Source organism: Colossoma macropomum, unplaced genomic scaffold (assembly GCF_904425465.1).
Source record: "Colossoma macropomum unplaced genomic scaffold, Colossoma_macropomum, whole genome shotgun sequence".
Lineage (NCBI taxonomy): Eukaryota > Metazoa > Chordata > Actinopteri > Characiformes > Serrasalmidae > Colossoma > Colossoma macropomum.
This window is the reverse complement of record NW_023494792.1, coordinates 1,325,738-1,346,874: the sequence shown is the minus strand read 5'-3', so window position 1 is coordinate 1,346,874 and position 21,137 is coordinate 1,325,738. Positions and strand designations below refer to the sequence as shown.

The 21,137-nt window shown below is 38.0% G+C and overlaps 1 protein-coding gene across 1 annotated transcript in view; it reads left to right on the top strand.

The window, feature by feature from the left end:
• Positions 1-15,147, top strand: part of LOC118812751 — a 53,985-nt gene extending 38,838 nt beyond the window's left edge. The window contains exons 16-25 of the mRNA XM_036577866.1: positions 1,060-1,205; positions 3,720-3,838; positions 3,922-4,046; positions 4,164-4,261; positions 9,730-9,866; positions 11,320-11,444; positions 11,611-11,756; positions 12,295-12,397; positions 13,717-13,856; positions 13,998-15,147. Coding sequence (XP_036433759.1) covers positions 1,060-1,205; positions 3,720-3,838; positions 3,922-4,046; positions 4,164-4,261; positions 9,730-9,866; positions 11,320-11,444; positions 11,611-11,756; positions 12,295-12,397; positions 13,717-13,856; positions 13,998-14,124 — 1,266 coding nt within the window. The 3' untranslated portion in view covers positions 14,125-15,147. The remainder of the gene's footprint in view (positions 1-1,059; positions 1,206-3,719; positions 3,839-3,921; positions 4,047-4,163; positions 4,262-9,729; positions 9,867-11,319; positions 11,445-11,610; positions 11,757-12,294; positions 12,398-13,716; positions 13,857-13,997) is intronic.
• Positions 15,148-21,137: the final 5,990 nt, after the last annotated feature.

Sequence of the window (21,137 nt, the reverse complement as noted above, 5' to 3'; positions counted from 1 at the left end):
TCTGAATCTCAGTCTGATATATTGACCAGCAGCTGTATTGTTTAACCGTTATTTGAACTTGACCTGAAATGCTGTATGTGTTATGAGGATCTCCCAGATATAAATTTAAATTCAGAATGAAGTTCTAATTAATAAAATGAATTTGGTAAAATCTAACAATCAGAGTTAAGTTCTAATAAAAGTAACATTTAGAATGAAGTTCAAATAAAATTTCACATTTGGAATGAATTTCCAATAAAATTAATATTCATATTCATTGTATTCATAGGGGTGATCAATCTCAAGGCAGCTTACTGTAAATAAATGCCTAAAGAAGACATTACTGATAGAAATGATTACATAACTGCGTATTATTAATAATAATAATAATAATAATAATAATAATAATAATAATGTTTTATGTTATAGGGCCTTTTCTTATACACAGTGTTCTTTTATAAAAAATCAAGTCAAGTCAAATCCATGAGGAAAAAAAAAACAGAATGTGCACAGAAACAAACAGGAAGATCCTTAACAAATATAACAAACAAAAATAACAAAAAAAAAAGCATCAGTTGATACTGAATGATAATTTAATAGGAGAGAAAGGCATGATTTGAGTTATGTTTTAAAAGCAGATACAGAGATACATTATTTAGGAATAAATAACTTTTTGATCTTCACAACAACTTTAAATATTGGTGTCTAAACTTTTTTTATTTTTTTCAAAGATTTCCAAAATTTAAAAGATTTTTTCTTACAACCATATCATCTATATTTATAAAGTTACAAAAATGTTGGCACACCGTGCATGAAAGGGCTAGCTTGTATAATTTTAATATACACTGTACGTGTTATTATTGAATAATGATAAAAAAAAACAATTAAGTGAGTCTTTTGATTGTGAGTGTTGCTACACATCTCTAAGAAATGCATTTAAGTTTTCCTAACAATTTACTATTTCACTCCCACAAGAAAAGATTTTTCTTTTATTTTACTTATTGTGGGATACATGGCATTTACACTTTTAGATTTTATTTCCTGAAAAAAATTATGATGCCAATCTTCTGCTTTTCTCAGGAATATGTTCATGGTCTTCGGACATCTACAGGGACTTCACTGTATGATGCTTTGAATCATGGAATTCAAGAACTAACTCAAGTCAAAGCAAGATTTCCTGACTGCAGATGCCGCATTCTGTGTTTGACCGATGGCGTTGACACTGGGTATGTTGTTCAATTCTATTCGATTCAAATTTATAAAGAGCAAGAGGAAGAAACCTTGAGAAGAACCAAGACTCAAAAGGGAAACCCATCCTCCTCTGGTTGATACTGGATAGCAATACAATGACATGAGCGATACCATTCCATAGAGTGTCCATGAGATCCAGCCAAGGCTTTCAGTCTTATCAACAGGGTGAAAGGGCATGCAGGTAGACAGGAGTGGGTACACTGCAAGAAAATTATATCTAAACAAGTGAAAACATCTTAAATATAGTAAATATATCTGATATTTCTCATAGTAGAATTTTTAAGAATATGATAACTTCATATTGTATGGTGCCTTTTTGGCCTTTTTGAGGCAAGGAGGCTCTCCTGCATTGGAGAAGCAGACTGCTGTGCTGCCTGAAGCTTTAACTCCTTTCAGGGTCTCCTGTGGCAGAAACCACTACTGTACTTTACCAAGAAAACCACATCGATAGACACAACAGAATGATTGTTGAGATAGTGCCAGAAGACCCTCAGGAATGTAAATATGAATTATGGCAATGTGGAAGTAGTGAAGACAGAAATGGATCATCTACGCATCAACATCCTTGGGATTGCCAAGCTAAAATTATAACACTTTCAGTCAGGGGAACACACCATGTACTACTCAGGTCATGAACACGAAAGAAGGAATGGAGTGGCTTTCATTGTCCACAAGGATGTCAACACGGCTGTTATTGGATACAGCACTGTGAATGGTTGAGTGGTGGCGATTTTGTGCACAACCATTCAACATTACGGTCATCCAGGTTTGAACTTCTCGGAAGAAGTTTAAGTTAAAGTACTGACCAAATATGCCAACAAATATGGAAAGCAGCTCAATGGCCAGCAGATTGGAAAATGTCAGTTTGTATCTCAATTCCAAAGAAAGACAAGAAAGAGTGTCAAGTATCGCACAATTTCCTTAAAATTACACTCCAGGAAAATTATCCTTAAGATCATTCAATACAAATTAGAGCCTTAACATTGAAACAGAACTGCCAGACATGCAAGCAGGATTCAGGAAAGGCAAAGAAACAAGAGATATCATTGCGAATATAGGCTGGATCATTGAAAAACCCAAGGAATTAGGGGTGGGGGTGGGGGGGGGGAATCGATTCTTAGATGCATAGCAATGCTGACGATTGACGATTCTGAATCGATTCACAAATGTCAAAAATTTATTTTCTAAATTTTAATAACGTAATGTTGACGGAGTGCAAAAGGTGGAACTTTGTAAAGTGCGGAAGTGCAGTGGCCGGACAGTCTGTGGCGGCACACTACATTAAAAGCTAGTGCAGGAGTCGCAACCCAAATGGTAATGAGAGTCATTTTATCCTTTCAACAAAAATCAAACCACCTTAGGAGCCACAACATTTTGAGTCCATTTTACCATCTTGGTTGTAAATGTGTCTCAGTACGTGCTAATGTGCTAGTACAGGCTAAAAATATAATACAAACAAAAACGCAGACTGACTTTGCTCTGCTTTAAGGTTTAGCTCAGCTGTAGCTGCTTTTCTCACATCTCCAGCAGGAAACTTTTCCACAAAAGTCAAACAGTTTCTTAAACAATGTCTCTCAATGTTCTACATTTTACGAGGCTGAAGTCGCTTCTCATTCACCAGCTTCTCATTCGAATTTTCCCGTTCCACCTTAAATAATGCCTGAGGCGCCAGAATGTAACTGCTGCACCATTTTAAGTGGAACGGGTAAATTCAAACAAGCTGGTGAATGAGGAGCGACTTTCATAAAGTTATCTGTGAGAACTCCAGCTCGGCTGCCGACTGCTGCACAGTAAAACGGCCTTTCCCAAAACAGATCCCAGTTACTAATAAAGCCAAAGCTTTGCTCAGAGCACCATGACATTAGCCAAGTGTCCAATTCTAAAAGTTGCTAAAAGATTCATTACCTTGTCTGTAGGTCCCGAAATTAACATCCTTTTACCCTGCGATGTCTTCATCACTGCGTCCAACAGAAGACTTTCTTTAAAAATTTGGATTTTAGTTTGTTCATGTCTTCCTTACATGTCGGAGTCTCAGATGAGTGGTGGAGGAAAGCAGAGACAGTGAGGGCCTTATCTTCAGTGCCACCTGCATCTGTGGGGATCTCTTCAGTTTGGAAGTTGTTGACTTAATCTTGTTAACACATGAAACATGAAACACGACTTTGAATCTGAAACTGGCATTTCCCACAGACAGCAGATCACCTCTCAGTTGGCTTTTTGCTCATAAAATAGCAACCGGTGCTGTTTTATGAAACTGTTTATCATTCAAATTGAAAACTAATCACTAAGCTGTAATTTCTAATCATTTAATTGTTTAATGCATTTTATTCAAGTAATCATGACAGTCCTAATAGAAATATATACTGATATTAAAAAAACACTTAAATCACATCCCTTGCTTTCTGCCTGGCCTATGGCCCTGAGGTATTTGCCTAGCTAAGTTAAGACACCAGGAAGAATCATTTTTGCTTTTCTAAAAAAAATCACAGGTCAACATGCACATCAGTTGAAGTCGCAAAGAAGCTGATGACCTCAAACATTGTTGTGGATGCTGTGATTGTTGGTAAAGGGCGCAACACTGTGTTGCATGGAATCAGCAATGTCACAGGTTTGTTTTCACATCTTAAACTTGGTAAAGTTTCTTTGCAGCATATAAAGTTGCCTAATGCAGAACTATCACTATGTTTTAAGGAGGATGTTGTTTCAAACCTGAAACAAGTAAAGCAGCTATGCAGATTTTTGAGATGGAAACAGTCTTATCCATGGAGCTGAGGAAGGAAAAACAAAAGTTTGATGTGTCTTCCATTACAAACGAGGTATGGAATTTTCATGATTATTGTGTAAAATATTTTTCTAAATCTTTTAGTTTTTTTAATCTTTATTCTACTGATATAAAGCAAAAAGTATACAATCAGATGGATCATTTTTTACAGAGGGATCTGAAGAAGATTTTTCTAACCCACCAATATGATGAGAAACCAGAGACAAAACTCCCCCCACAGATCAACAGTAAAGTGACAGTGACTCAGAAGTAAGTAATTATTTCATGTATCATTATTTCATGATCTGCAGGTGCAAACTTCACAGTGTAGTTTACAGTTTTTACAACTTCTAAAAAGACTTTTAGTAACAAGTTCTGTTTTTTCAAACTCTTGACACAGTTAGTTCAACAGCACTCTGTTTGGACCAAACGATGAACAGTTTATCCTTTTATAAAGAATGAAATTAGTTATTACAATTAACAAAATTATTTAATTCTCTTCTCACAGCCTTTAGCAAAACTGTGTTTCTGCAGCTCAGTGTTCAAATGCCTCCATGCACTGTTACACAACTGTTACACTGAACTCCAAAACATGAAAATAAACTGTATATCAATTTACTCAACCACAAATACTGTATCAGATAACAGTCAAAGCCCCTTTAATTATAACAGTTGTACAGACAAGCTGCTAATTGAACGTAGGTAAAGAGATCACAATTAACTCCCATCTGAGCTGACGTCCTACTCATGTGTTGACCTTCTGTGAAAAGGGGTCACTTCTGAAGTCATTTTGTTCACAGAGGATGGTTCTTTATGCTCCCAGCACAAAATCAGCAAGTGATTATTCATACATGTATACACAGAGAAAACAAAAGGTGTGATGTGGCTAAGAATGTGGTCAGATGAGGCAGATCAGACAGAGGAACATTTGCAGTGTACGTGACTAAATTCTTATGCTAGATAGTGTAAAGTACTGCATTTTTAGTTTCTATTACTGTATTTGTTCCCATACAGTTAAGATATCATTCTGTTTTTTTAATCTTTTTTCTGATGAGTTTTTTCATTCACTTTAAAAAAAAACTGTCAAATTGTGACAAGCACATTCAATGCACATTTAAATTTGTTTTATTATCTGTTACATAGATAAGAGCGTTAATAATGAATTGCCTGTGGAAAAGAGGGCGATTCTGAGCTTTTTTTCTATGAACTTATGTAACCTGTTATACTCACTACGTCATGGGACAATCGGCCAATCACAGGACAGCGGCAAAAACAAAACAAGGAAGGGAGAGCATGGCGGGAGAGAGGGAATGAGCGTGGGCAGTTTCTCCCTGGGATCTAGTTTCTCTGCTTTTTTGTTCACTGTTTGCAGTTGTACGCATGACTTTTGCTGTTGGTGACTTTTTTCATTGAACACTAAACAGAGTTGGGCAAAGGAGTAACCACGGACTCGCACCGCTGTTAAAGCCGAGGAGGCCGTATGGGGGGAGCAACCTGGCTTGGAACTTGAGACCGCCGTGTCTCTGCGCGTTTATTGCTCGCCATACTCTGTCTCCCTTACATACTTCTCGCTTGTGGAACTGCACACGATAAAACATGGGATTGTTGAATCCTAATATTGACGTTATTGTCAACGAGCGAACTGTATATATTGTGTGTGTATGTTTATGTACATGTGTATATACTTTACTAGCTTGGCACGGACATTTTTGGGTGTTTGGGAGAGGAAACACACTCGTAAATAGATCATTAAATGCTGCAGCTGCTGTGGGTTGTAGGCGTGGTGAGCTCAATTGAGGGTGATGTACTGCGCCGCCCCGACCTTAAAAGGTGATTGTAAGAGCGTTCTCTGTGGAACCCCAATATGCTAGGCTTCTGTAGCACAGTTCCATTTATTAAACGGTGGGATAACACAGGGTGCTTTTTACATATGGTGGCCCATACAGGGAGGGTATTCTGGCCGTAAGGTTCTCGTTTGAGCTCACTTCCGCACAGTTTAAGCATATCAAACACATTTTTGATTTGTTGTTATTTTTTTGTTTTTTTTTACTAAAGGTGTTTGTTTTGTGAGGCTGTCACATACAGCACTTGGGGTAACAGTTTGTTTAGCTCATACCAGACCATTGTCCTTTGCTAACTGTGTGCATAGCTTTATTTAGAGCTAAACTGATGCATCAGTAACATCTACAGTAACACCTACACGTGCAATTCACACATAATCTAAATTATATACACTATACACTTACATACCTTCATACATTGGTACACCTAGGATATCCAAGGCCCTCCTTTCACTTTTTCACAAAATGGAGGTGGCTGAAGAGCAAGATAGACCGGCTCAGCATGTAACACGGAGGCAGCCATGGGGGGATATCACTGAGGTTTCTAGCCTACTTGAACCGTTATATTTGGATGATCCTAAACCATCTGTTGTCCAACATGAAGATGATGATGATGATGCTGATGATGTTAACAATGAGCTTGGCTTGTTTGGAGAGCAACTTCACAGACTCGCTGAGAGAGTAGAAGCATTAGAAGTACACCTTAAAGATGTGGTTGATTCCTCCCTCAGTAGGGAAGAAGGGCTAAGAGAAACAACAAACTGTCCATCAATATAAAGGAGTATATAGATGAAAGGTTTAGCCATCTTGACTGCACAATTGTTGACTGTCTTCATCATCGTGATCATGTGTGGGAGGAAAAATTAAGAGAAACCTCACGCAGAAGCTCTCGGAAGCTCTTAAAGCCCTCACAACATCAACACTTGCTGTGAAATCATTTCCCAGTAAAGCCAGCTCTATGGCTCTGAGTCTACTGTCTGTACCACCTATTTGTATGGACTTTCCGAAGTTTGGTGAATCCACAAGCTTATCTGATGTCACTAACTTCATTGAGCACTGTGAAAACTTCCTGACTCTTCGGCCGCTGAGTGATCAGGAGCTGCTGGGAACACTCAATGCTGTATTGCAGGGTCCAGCTCGAAGTTGATGGCAGGCCACAAAAAGACGAATTAAAAACTGGCCCATGTTCAAAATTGCCTTTTTGGAAGCTTTTCTGTCCGAAGATTATACTGCAGAAATCGAGGAGCAGCTCCATGCCATGGTGCAAACTCCAAACCAGAGGCTAATAGATTTTGCTTATGACTACAGGCCACTTTGCTTGAAGTGACGCCCGGAAATGCCAGAGGAGGAGATGGTGCGGAGGATTCTCAATGCCTGTAATCCTTGGCTGGCTAGTGGATTAAGGGGTATAGTATCAACAGTTGATCAGCTTGTCAAGACTGGATCAATGATAGAGAAAGATTGGGCTTCCTCAAAGGACTACTGGAGCAGAGTGCAAAACGTCAGCTCAGGAGAATGCCAAGTCAAGAAACCACCAAAAAAGGGTGGGGAAAAGCATTTTGGTGACAGTGATCTTGCTACAGTGCAAGGAGTGCCCTCTCTTCTCATTGTCCCATACAGATTTGTGGAGCCAAAGGTGATGCTGTGTTGGACACTGGCAGTACATACACACGTATGCAGAAAAGCCTGTGGAAACAAATTGCCAGAAAAAATGAAGATTTGATGTGCTGTCAAAATCAAGCCTTTATTATGGCAGATGGTCAAGAGAGCAAAGCAGTGGGCAAATTTCCTCTAGTTCTCAAGCTCCATGATGTGTCCTACAAACCTGATCCTGGAAAATGACAGCCTGTACATGCCGCTCTTGCTTGGTCCAGACTTTCAATCAACAGCAAAATGTCCCTTCAGCCACACCTGGGCAAATACACCATGCCGAACTGGAAACCCCATCAGTTCTATGCAAAATCAAGAATTGCGCTCAGCTGGACCGACATGGGGGTAGAATCAACTTTTATATGGCCACGGAGAGGACAGCACCACAAGCAAACATCTTGATCAACTCTCAACCAGAGGTGGTACGACCATTGCTGCAGAAGTGGTCGACAGTCTATTTCCGGCACCACTTGAGGTGGCTGCCTCTTCCAGTAGCTCCGTGTCTGCGTCTTCTGTTTTTTTGGGGTCTTTTTTGCCCACTTTCTTTCTGTTCTGGATATTGGGACAGGGTCTAAAGCTGTTGCACAACTTTTTAAAGCTTTTATTGACTTTTCAATGAATAATTTAACGGAACTTTCAGACGGAACTTTCAGACGGAACTTTCAGACGGAACTTTCAGACTGCACCGTGCACCATGCATTCTACCCAGCTGATTGCGCTGCGGAAGCCGGCGGCTTTGTTTACATCGCAGCGGCCGGTGATTCCAGCGGAGCTGAGACATCCTTACCGGGGCTGCAGAGCGGGAGAGACACAGCGGGAAAAGAAGCCGAGATACAAACCAAATCTTCCTTCAATAATTATGGGGAACGTACGGTCACTGGCTAACAAAATGGACGAACTGTGTGCTCTAACACGGACACAACGGGAATACTGGGAATGCAGTCATGGCTGAGCCCCTGTGTACCTGACTCTGATGTTCATCTGAATGGTTTTACTACTGTGAGGGCGACAGAGACCAAAAGCGAACTGGTAAGAAGAAGGTAGGAGGGCTGGCTGTGTTCGTGAACAACAGATGGTGTAATCCTGGTCACGTCACGGTTAAAGAAGTAATCTGTAAGCCGGACATTGAACTGTGCGTTGTAGCTATGCGTATATGTAAGTTTATGTGCAATTATATGTCTTGCTACTGAAACACTGCAATTTTCCTCCGGGATCAATAAAGTTCTATCTATCTAACTAAAAGGTGATTGTAAGAGCATTCTCTGTGAAACCTCAATAAGCTAGGCCTCTGTAGCACGGTTCCATTTATTGAACGGTGTGTTAATACAGGGTGCTTTTTCAAAATCAACCTAAAAATGTAATGTCATGAACAATGTAACTGCTTTTATTCAACCCAAATAAATACCTTCAATGAAACAATGCAAAGCAAAATTTCAGTTGAACATCAATATTTGACATCAAATCAAACCTCAAAAACATTTCAGATTAACTTCTGCCATGTTCCACTGTTGAGAGATGTTTACATGATCAGCCAAAGAAAAAATGAAGTAATAAGAGCAAATAACTCCAACACTTATTAGATTTACATACAATATGAAAACAACCTTAATACCATCAGTTATTAGTGTTACTGAGATGATTGTGCTCTGATTGAGAGTGTTCCTGTTACAAGGACTCTAGTGTAGATGTTCTGATAGACTCAGTGCGTCCTGAGATGTGTTATAACTCTGAGCATTTCAGGCATGAAATAAACTCTGCTGAGCTGCATATTTCTGCATGAGTGTGAAAAAGTGAACTTGGCAATGAAAAATGCTTCTTTGTGATGGAAAAAATGTCAAATGCAGTAATTGGCGCCGTTCAGTTATTCTGCAATACTACGAGGCTCTAGTTTGCCAATTTAGCAATTTTTATACAGACATTCTACAAATAAATTTAGTGTTTATGTGGTGTATGTGAAAGCGATGGAAAGTTTCCACCTTCCATATTACATATATTTCAGGAGATTTACAGTATTCTTGCAGTTTTCAAATATTTACAAAGGGTTCATGAGGCACAATGACCATTGTTACTGTTAACAGCCGTCACCAATAGCTACAGATAACAAAGCCCAAATTTTGTAATTCAGTTTGTGCCACATAAAAAGTGATTTTTTTCAGTTCTGTTTCAAAGGTAAATTTAACCCATAATAGGTGGTCTTTAGGGACATATACATAAAGAAATAATGCGTTGTAATTTTTTCAAACCCAGTGTACTGAAAAAGAAGATCATGGAATCCAAATCAGGTCGCTTCATGGAGAAAGACAAAAGGATTTTGGAGGAGCTCAAGAGTCTTCACTGTGACCCCCATCCATACTGTACCGTTCTCCCTTCTGAATCTGATTTCAGTGAGTATTAATTAAAAGTGATTAAAAACTAATGACATTTTACCTGAAAAGAAATCGTTTTGAAATACTAAAGGTGTCCAGGACTATGTTTGCTAAGTTCCTTAGAAACCCAGAAACACATGAACTACAGTCAGCAATGGTAAACCTACACCTGCTCTTACATTATATAGCCAAACATATGTGGACCCCTCCTAATTACTGAGTTCAGGTGTTTCAGCCATACTTTTTACGAACAGGTGTATAAAATTAACACATAGCCCTGCAGTCTCCTTAGACAAACACTGGCATTAGAGGATCGCACTGAAGAACTCAGTGACTTTAAACATGGCTCTGTCATAGGATGCCACCTCTGCCTCAAGTCAGTTTGTGAAGTTTCTGTCCTGCTAGATCTGCCCCAGACAACTGTAAGTGCTGTTACTGTGAAATGGCAACGTCTAGGAGCAACAACAGCTCAGCCCCGAAGCAGTAGACCACTCAAACTCACAGAGAGCTGAAGCGCAGTGTCTGTCCTCTATTGGATTGAGGGGTACAGTGGCATGCCACCACTGGACTCTGGAGCAGTGGAACCGTGTTCTCTGAGTGATGAATCAGCTTCTCTGTCTGTCAGTCTGATGATGAATCTGGGTTTGGTGGATGTCAGGAGAACGTTACCTACCGGAATGCAGTGCCAACAGTAGAGTTTGGTGGAGGAGGGATGATGGGCGGGGCTGTTTTTCAGGGTTTGGGCTCTCAGTTCCAGTGAAGGGTGATGTTGATGCTGCAGCACAAAGACATTTTACACAGTTATCTGCTTCCAGCTTTGTGTCAGCAGTTTGGGGAAGAGCCTTTCCTGTTCCAGCATGACTGAGCCCCTGTGCACAAAGCAGCTCCTTAAAGACATGGAGTGACCAGTTTAGTGTGGAGGAACTCCAGTGGCCTCACAGAGCCCTGACTTCAACCCCACTGAACACCTATGGGATGAACTAGAGCAGAGATTGTGAGCCAGACCCTCTCGTCCAACATCAGTGTCTGACCTCACAAATGCTCATCTGGATGAATGGGCAGAAATTCCCACAAACTCTCCAACATCTTGTAGAAGCTTCCCAGAAGAGTGGAAGCTGTTAGAGCCGCAAAGGGGGACCAACTCCATATTAATGCCTATGGTTTTGGAATAGGATGTCCAGCAAGCTCACATAGGTGTAGTCAGGTGTCCACATACTGCTGGCAAAATAGTGCATGCAGTATTTCTGATAAAATGGCTAATGAGTGTAAAAGTACAGAAATGTAAAAGTGAGTTTTCTGAAGAATGTTTCCCACTATATTTATCTTCAGTATGTTTTCTGAAAATCATAGCATGTAATTTAGTGTTGCATGTAAATGTGTTATCTAGAAAATGAGTGATGAATACAAAGTTACACAAAATGACAGGATGGATCTAATTGTATATCTGTTGCTATTACAACATTGCTTGTAGCCTTCTGGAAGATTCTGTTGCAAGGTCCTCCTGATACACCTTACGAGAATGGTGTTTTTGAGCTCTATTGTGAGTTTGGTCCTGACTACCCTGTGAAGCCACCACTAATGAGATTCTTCACACCTGTATCCTTATGTTTGAAAAATTATTTCTTTTCATCTCCATTAGATTAAAAATATAATTATTTTTGTGTTAGTTGCAACATTTGCTAAGCAGTTTTTACCAGAAACCTGTCCTTTAAATTTGTTTTGTTGAGTTCTTGTGAGAATCCTTAATTCTGGTGTATTAAAGATTTACCACTGCAATGTAAACAGTGTGGGACGAATCTGCCACAACATATTTGATCGTAACTACTCGGCCCAAATCACCATGCGAGAGATTCTGGATGCTGTATATGGGCTCCTGATAGCTCCAGAGCCAGAGGATCCCTTAGACAGGTAAACATTTCACAGTTTTCTTCTATCATTTGTCAGTGTTAAACTTTCAGAACCAATATGACTCTGTAGGAGAGCTGTTGGGCATTTGGAGCTTGGAAAAGAATGGATGTTTGTGGTTTGGAATCATGCCATGTTAGGAATCATACTGGTGTATAATTACAAAGAACAATTTTAGTGTCATGTCTTATTTATTGGACTTATATGTAACAGTGACTATTATACTCTCTCTGTAAGGGAACTGTATGAGAATCCAAACAACAATCAGTTGTTTTTTTTTAATTATTAATCAATTAAAGATCACCCAACTTTCTCAATAATCATCAAAGTTGGCAGATGTGAGTTTAAATGCACTCACTTCTTGTCATTGCACTTATTGTTCTCTTGTTCTTTTAACTGATTGAAAAAAAGAACAGATTTAAAAAAAAGAAAGTTTTTATCAATACTTTCCACATTCTTACTGAAGACATGCTATATTGACAATATTTTCATTTTGAATAGATGAATAATTGTAGATAATAATTCTTTGTGGTCTACTAAGCATTCTGGCAGAAGAATTCATGTCTAGCAAGGAAAAGTATGAAGAAGAAGCTCGGAAAAACACAGAAAACAATGCAAGTTCATCAATGGATGAAGCAGAAAAGGTAATGTGTGCCGTGCAAATCATTAGTAATAATTACACTTAAAACAAGATCACACAGTGTCATTTATGTGAAGTGCCACTGTTATGAAGCACAACAGATACCTTAGTGTGGATAGCACCCCCTGGAGAAACTTGCGCTGCGTTTCCGTGTTCTGCATCATACTGCGGTGGACAACTGTCAGTGGCATGAAGCCATGCAAGCTTTGGCAGGGTGACAGCGTTACCAGTGTAAAAGCTTCCTTTGATAATCATCTTTTATCATGTAGACTGTTTATCTAAGAAGGATGTTCTGTATTCTTTTGTGTTTTGCTGTGTAAAACTGGGTTCATCTGGATTCGACACTGAAGTGTTTGGTGTCCATAGCTCCCGATGCCCAAAGTTGGGAAGATTTAACTCTTGACATTTCGCTTACCGCTGCAGTCTGCAGAGTTCCATAACTGCGCTGGCAGAATTTTCCATCATGGCTCCATAGAAAACAATGAAATATCCAGTTTGCCATCGTCGGTCTACAGCTAACATGTGAAGGCTTATAAGTCTAATAGAAAACTGCTCTCTAACACTAAACTCATACCAGACAAGATATGCCAGTATCAGGTAAGCACAGCCTCTATCCATGCATCCAATCCACACTGTCTCTGACTCTGGAAGTGAAATTAAAATAGACTTGCATAAGAAAACGACACAGGATGGAAGGGCTTGCATTTTGACAACACAGCAATGAGTGTGAGGGCTTCCTCCTCTTATCAGTTGGATGTGTTATCCAAATCAATATTCACAGTAAGTGATAATATTTTCTGAAATAATGAATATGTTAAAATTGGACAGAATCAGATATGAGGGGCAGCAGCTTTGATTTCAGTCTGGGCTGTTCAGCCACTCTTCTGAAATGTTAAAGATTAAACAGTTGTGTTTAAATATTCAGGTTTTTGTAGCTGTTCTTACATGTCTTACAGGAGCACGGAATAAACAATGATTCTTTCACCCATTAAGTCGAAGCTACTAATAGCAGCATATTTATATCTAAACATGTAGCATTGGGTCAATTTTCACATAAAGTTCAGCTCTGATCAACTTTAACGACACACTGCATCTACCAAACTTAACATGCTGATCCCATCATGTGCACCACATACAGGGCCTCAAACTGAAAATAAATAGGATCCACTGAGGTGCATTATCATATCGGAGCAATACAGATTACACTGTATCTGTTCAGTCAGGCAGATGATTAGAAATGCTGCACAAACATCTGCAGTGGTGATTAGATCTCAATAGTTTTGTACACTTTTAAAACTAATATCACTGTTTTATGTGTTTCAGAAATATGTTCCAGAAATGTCCAAGATGGTGACACCTCCTAATCTGGTATGCCCACTGACAAAGAAACTGTTTATAGAGCCAGTTAAAACGAAAGATGGATTTACATATGAGCGCAAAGCTATTGAAGAACATCTCAAGAGGTATGCTCAACTACGCTGTACACTTAGTTTATGCTTAATTCATATATGATAAAGTCATTATTTGGATTTCATAGTCTGTTCCTAACAAGCCGAGGAAATACTACATTAAAAATAATCATTTATATTTTATGCAACTTTTAGATTTGGATCTTCGGATCCACTGACAAAAAAATTACTGAGGAGAACAGACTGTAAAGAAGACAAAGATATGAAAAAGGCTGTGAAGAATTTTTGGAGATCGCAGATTCAGGAATACCTGCAGATTTAATGGGTGCCTTACTCTGAGAAATACATAAATCCTGTTTTCTTTAATGAATTTTCCATTTAGTCCATTGTGGTGTTAGTTTGTGTGAAACTCATTTACAAGCTTTGTGAAATTCAACTTTGTAATACAGTGTGATGTTGCAGTTATGTAGATAATGGATTTTAATGATATGGGGTTATTTGATCAACAAAAAGACTAGAATTAGAATGTCAGTTTGGGTGACTTTAAGGCTGATAGATCACACTGAAACACTGAACCCATCAAATGACAGAAAATCATTCAGATAACATTTTGACTTGCACTTATAACTAGCCAAACTAGTCTATGAAAGCAGTGCAATTGTCTTAAATGATCATAAGCACAAATAATAAAATGAAACTAGCAGGTTCAAATATACTAAACAAAAAAAAAAAAAATCTTTAAAACTTAATAAAATTTTCATAATTTTTGTCACAAATATTTTTGATTTTCTACTGAAATACCTAATTCTGCTTGTTCATAAAAATCAATTTAAAAAGGTTAAATATAACAACTTTTGTCAGATTTATTAAATTATAAATGATTATGCTTTTTGATGTATCATTGCTGTCATGCAAAAAACTTGTATCTGCATTTTTATCATTTTTCATGCCAAATTGTCAAATTTTGAAATGTCTAGTTTCCCCTTGTATTGTGTTTAAATTTCAAGAAAAAGTGGAACAATAAAATGCTGCAAAATTACTTGGGCAAAAATTCTTGTTCCATTAAATTCCAATACAGGTTCTTTTCTTGTAAAGTGACCATTTCACAGATACAAGATTTTGTTCTGACAGTGATGGAAAAAAGCAGTGGGTGGCCATGATTTTAATGCTAGTTATATTTTTAAACAAATTTACACATACGTACGTTTTTCTACATATAAGGTTTTCTAAAGGATGTGTTTTCATGCTAGAGTTAGGTAAGCTTTCTAATGAAAAATCTGATAGCATTGTTTGGTGTAAACAGTCTTTTTTTGGGTGCATTCATTGAATAAAGGTGGAGACTGTATGGTTGTTGTCTTTATTAGTAATTCTTTTTCCTCATTTTTTAAAATTCCTTCCTGGTTTTCCTTCACCCACCTCTAGATTTCTACTCAAATATTTTATTGTATGTTCTCATTTCCTTTCCTTGCATCATGTTGCATCACTTTCCTAACCTGTTACTGGCCTCAAAAGATCTGGCCATAATAAACCCTAAATCTATCCTCTAATAAACCCACTTTCCACATCAGCATGATTTACTGAATTTCAGATACACAAAATATTCGTTAACTTTCATGAAACCATCACAGTCACATCCCATTAATAAAAACACAGAGGGAGGAAATGTTCCACAGACCTACTTCACATGCTGCAATAGAACATCTTAGGATGCACATACAATTGCTTGCTCTGGAAGCTTCCTCGCTCCTCCATTCCTCTCAGGCCATTTTACTGAACTTTGAATAGAACAGAACATCATAAATACAATGAAATGAAATGCACATGAATCATCGTAGATGCTTATTGAGGAACCAATGACACTGATATGTCTTTTAATTCTTAAAATCTCAGGCTCATTATATACTAAGGCTTATTATTAAGTAACTACAGGGACTTCCATGCAAACTAGCTGAGCTATTCCTAGATTACAGAACACTTTGGGCTCATCAAAGGGGCCCTGGCCATTTAAGGGGTTAAAGATGGCGGATTAGGTTGATTTTAGGGTCACGGGCTGGAGGACGGAGGGGACAGAACTCAAAGCAATATCACTTAGTGTCCACAAATTGTGACACTGGAGAATCTCAGAAAAACCCTCTAACATTAGAAATACACACAAACAATAATTTTGTGGCTGTCAATTTGATGACCATTTCCAAGGAAGCCAATGGTAGCACAGTTAAAGCACCATTTAAAACGCCATTTATGATAGTATCATCATACTTTCACAGTCAGAACTTTGAGCCGAATAAATATTAGGTTGAATTTGGGAAGAAACAAGATTAACAAAAGGATTAAAACTTAAGGATTAAGAGAGCATGAAGAGAAAACGAGGGATGAAGCATGAAGAAGTTTGGTTTACCTTAATTATGTTCCACAAATTTCCCTCAGGTTAGCAGTCACTGCTAACATGCAAACTAAAACCAAACCGGATTATCATGCGTTTGAAATTTAGTTTGAATGACTGATTATCTCCTGTATACAGCAATACTTTTGTATGAGGTCAGCTCATTAAGTGACTTAAGTTGTGTTAAATAAAATAATTGATAACTGTGCATTATATTTAGGTATCAGCTGCTGTGCTGGGGTTATTTTCCCCCAGGGCAAAAGAAAAAACACAGGAAAGTTTCTGCTTTGAAATTGTACTTTATTGTAAATGATATGTTAAAGGGTTACATGATTATACCCAAATTGAGTATAGGAACAATTATAAGTTTAATAAACAGCATCAGTGAAACTGTAAATAAGCCAGATGTATCTGAAAAGACTATGTTTTTTTTCAGCACTACCGAAATGGCCAGGAAGCAGACAGGTCTCCTCTAGCCATTCATTTCCTATTCCCAGCAGACACATAGACCTACTTAACTTCCCCACAGTCACAGACGTCACAGTCTAACAGCAACTTATTTACAGATGCAAGTCTCTCATCTACTGGGAGCAGCACCCTCCCAAGAGCCCGTGCGCATGGCCGCTCTGCATGGCCATCAGTCACTTAAACTTTCCTGTATAAGCAATGCTTTATTAAAGCTCAGTGTTGCCTTTAATGACCCTGAGCAGAAACTACGAATGTAAGTTTGTATGCACAAAGGAATTCCACATGATTGACTGATATTTCTGATATTTAAGTGTATTAAGTAATACAATGTTTCTTTATAAATATAAACATACAACCCCATTTCCAAAAAAATTGGGACACTGTGCAGAATGTCAATAAAAATAAAACGCATTGATATGTAAATGATGTAAATCATACTTTTAAAGGAAAATACTACAAAGACAATATTTCAAATGTTGAAACAGAAATTGTATTGTTTTTTTTTTTTAAATATATGCCCATTTTGAGTTTGATGCTTTCAACACATTTCAAAATAGTTGGGACGGGGGCATGCTTACCACTGTGTTTCATCAGCTCTTCTTTTAACAACACTCTAGTTGCTGTAGTCTGAAAGTGAAATGTTTTCCATTCTTGTCTGATATAACATTTCAGCTGCTCAACAGTTTGGGGGCTAATTTGTCATATTCTTCATTTTACAATGAGGCAAATGTTTTCAGTGGTGACTTTTTTTTAATATGGAGCAATGCTGTTGTAATACATGCAGAATGTGGTTTTACATGGTCTTACTGAAATAATCAAGGCCTTCCCTGAAAAAGACGTCGTCTGGATGGCAGCATATGTTGCCAAAACATGTGTATATCGCTCAGGATTAATGGTGCCTTCACAGATGTGCACGTCACCCATGCCATGTGCACTAATGCTCCCCTATACCATCATGGATACTGGCTTTTGAACTGTGCGCTGATAACAAGCTGAGTGGTCTTTAGCCCGGAGGACACAGCATCCATGATTTCCAAAAAGAATTTCAAATGTTGATTCGTCGAACCACAGGACACTTTTACACTTCCCCTCAGTCCATTTTAAATGAGCTCAGGCCCAGAGAAGGTGACAGTGTTTCTGGATCCTGTTTATGTACGGTTTCTTCTTTGTGTTTTAGAGTTTTAACTTGCATTTGTGGATGCAGTGATGAACTGTTTTCACAGACAGTGGTTTTCAGAAGTGTTTCTGAGCCCATGCAGTGATTTCCTCTACAGAATCATGTCTGTTTTTAATGCAGTGCTGCCCGAGGGCCCAAAGATCACGGCCAGCAAATACTGGTTATTGGCCTTGTTCCTTACATACAGAGATTTCTCCAGATTCTCTGAATCTTTTAATGATATTTTGTACCGTAGATGATGAAAAGCAGAAGTTCTTTGTTATTTTACATTGAGAAATGTTATTCTTGAATTGTTGCACTATTTGATCATGCAGTCTTTCACAGAGTGGTGAACCCCTCCTCATCTTTACTTCTGAAAGACTCTCTGAGATGCTCTTTTATATCCAAATATGTTACTGACCTGTTGTCAATCAACCACCAGGTGTTTTTTTGTAGAATTACACAACTTTACCAGCCTTTTGTTGCCCCTATCCCAACGTTTTTGGAATGTGTTGTTGGCATCAAATTCAAAATGGGCATATATTTTTCAAAAAACAATAAAGTTTCAACATTTGATATGTTGTCTTTGTACCATTTTCAGTTGTATATAGGGCTTAAATGATTTGCACATCATTGCATTTTGTATTGCACAGCGTCCCAACTTTTTTGGAAATGGGGTTGTAAAATGTTGTAAATATGTGTATAAAGTTGCAACACAACATTATAGGGACCCATTTAATCATTATTAATGTTTAAAAATGCATGTAAACCACAAAATAACGATTAACTAAACATTAAGGGAAGCTGTACGCATAACAAAGGACAGACATAATAGTAAATAAAAATGTATCATTTAAAACAAGATGTTAATTTATAGTTATTATGAGATGTTTTCCTGCAAGTACATACATAATATTTCAAGCTACATACTTCATGAATATAAAATAACAAAATCAACATTGAACTACAATTCAAAACTATTATAGATTTTCCATATGTCAACAAATAAATCGTTGATAATTCAAATGGTAGAAGTTATTAAAACACAAGTAATAATTCAATAATAATTAATGATCATTAATAAACTATTAAATAATGATTATGTTCATATTAGTAGGGGCCTGTTATTATGTGTTACTGAAAAAAGTGGCACAAAAAGTTTTATGTGATGGCATGGAAGAACCATTACTTCTGTAAAGAACCAAGTTTGTAAATAAGATGTCTGAGTGTAAAGAACCTTTTAGAAACAATCTTCACATAATGTAAATATCTTTAACTAATAAAAAGTTATTTACCCATTTAAGGGTTATTCCTCAAACCTTTATTTTATGAAGAAGTTATTTAAACACAGGAGTCAAGCAAAACTGTTTAAACATACATGGTTTATGTTGAACAGCAAGTTAACTACTGACACTAGAAATTACAATAAACTTTTTGTTTTTAAAGATCATCTGTGACGCATTAGTGATAATCTTCCTAAAACAAACAGGCTGCTCTTCTTAATCCACCTTCCCTTTAGTCTTCCAGCTGCTGTTTAAAAATGAAATTTCAGCATTCAACTCATCACTGTGATCTTGAAGAACTTTGTTCACCCACTGAAGAACTTCCTGGCTCACTGGTGTGTTCACCATCAACTGCAAGTGGGTATCATTTAAGAAAAACATTAATGTAGAAATAACCAGTGTATGCATATAGGAAAGACAAGTTTATTAAATGTAGCACATTTCATACACAAAGACAATTCAGTTTGCTTTACAGGAATAAAAGCAAAAAAGAACATCAAAGGGAAAAATACAAATTATTAACTTATTTTTGCTGTTTCACATAACCTTTAACTGTTTAGTTGTCATGCATCCCTCTGGCTCTCAGTCTCAGGAGGACTCCATTTCCCAGAATCCTCTGAATGATCACATGACTATGACATCATCCCACTCAACATATCAGAGATCTGCCTTACTGGATCCCTGATTCTGTTCACCTGCTGTATGTGTCATATGGCCTAGGTACTACAGTTTATAAGCCCGAGCTTTTAGCTTTAGTCTTCGTGAGGCATTGCTTCTGTTACAAGCTACTCAGTGTTCTTTTCTTAGTGCATGTATTATGTTCTAGTTCTGACTTTTGCCTCTTCCCTTTGGATTTTCTGCCTGATTGTGTTGTTATTTAAATCTATTTTTATATTTTGTTTTATCTGGATTTGACTCTTTTATTAAAGCTTCTTTTTCTCTTTTAATCCACAAGTATCTGGCTGATTCTGTCTTTCATTTATCCTGTTTGCTGATGCTTGTAATAGCAACTGGTTAGCTTCTGTAATCAGTTAGCAGTAGCCAGACGTGTGCAGATTAAAGGAGTAAAAAAGGTTTTATTATCGCTAAGCAGGCTCGTTGTCAATACACAGGCAGGGGTCAAAACCAAAATGCGGAGTAGGATCACAATGGTGGTCATAACACCAGGCGAACAGAACCAAAGGGACAAGGCAAGAGACGTGGTCGAAAAAACAGGCAAGCAAGTTCCAAAAACACTGATCAAAAAGACAGGGCAACAGTACAAAAGGGGGCAGGCAAAAGGCAAATCAAAGAACGAAGCAAAGGTCGGATAATCAGAAACACACATATAGAAATAAAGGCTCAGTGAGTTTGCTGGGAAACAATACCTCGCACTGACTCTACCTACAGCCCGGGCTTAAATACTAAGCTAAACAGATCACATGATAAAGCACAGGTGAATCAGGTCAGTACTCAGGAGACTTTGATCGTTGACAGGTGCGTGAGACATTGTCCGAAGTCACGTGATCTTTGAGTGACTTGTGGGTATTGGAGTCTTTCTCTGACTGCGACTCGGCATGCCTCAGTCACATGATCTCCCAGAGTATTCTGGGAAATGGAGTCCAACTCTCCCTGAGAGTCTGTTACATGCGTGACCACTTCACAGCAGCTTAGCAACACTAAATGACATAACTCTAGAAAGAGACAGTTTGTAGGTGGAATTCACATTTTTCTCCTTTCACAAACAGTTGATTATCTAATAGCCTGCGAAGTGCTTGACAAACGTGTTGCATGTGTCTAGATCAGAGGAATATACCAGGGTATCATCAATATATGCTATTGTAACCGGTAGCAATTCACTTTGATTTGAACATGGAAATGTGTGAGCCAGCTTTGTAAAATGGTCTGTTACAACAAGTACTTCCACAAAACGTTGTTTTCTGTCCTCATCACTACAGGAATCTAAACACACTAGTTCCATAGGGGCAGTAGTCCTAATACTTTCTAATGGTGCTCTCGCGGATGGCTCAGGTGTTTTGGCCAAAATACATCATTGGCAACGCCTC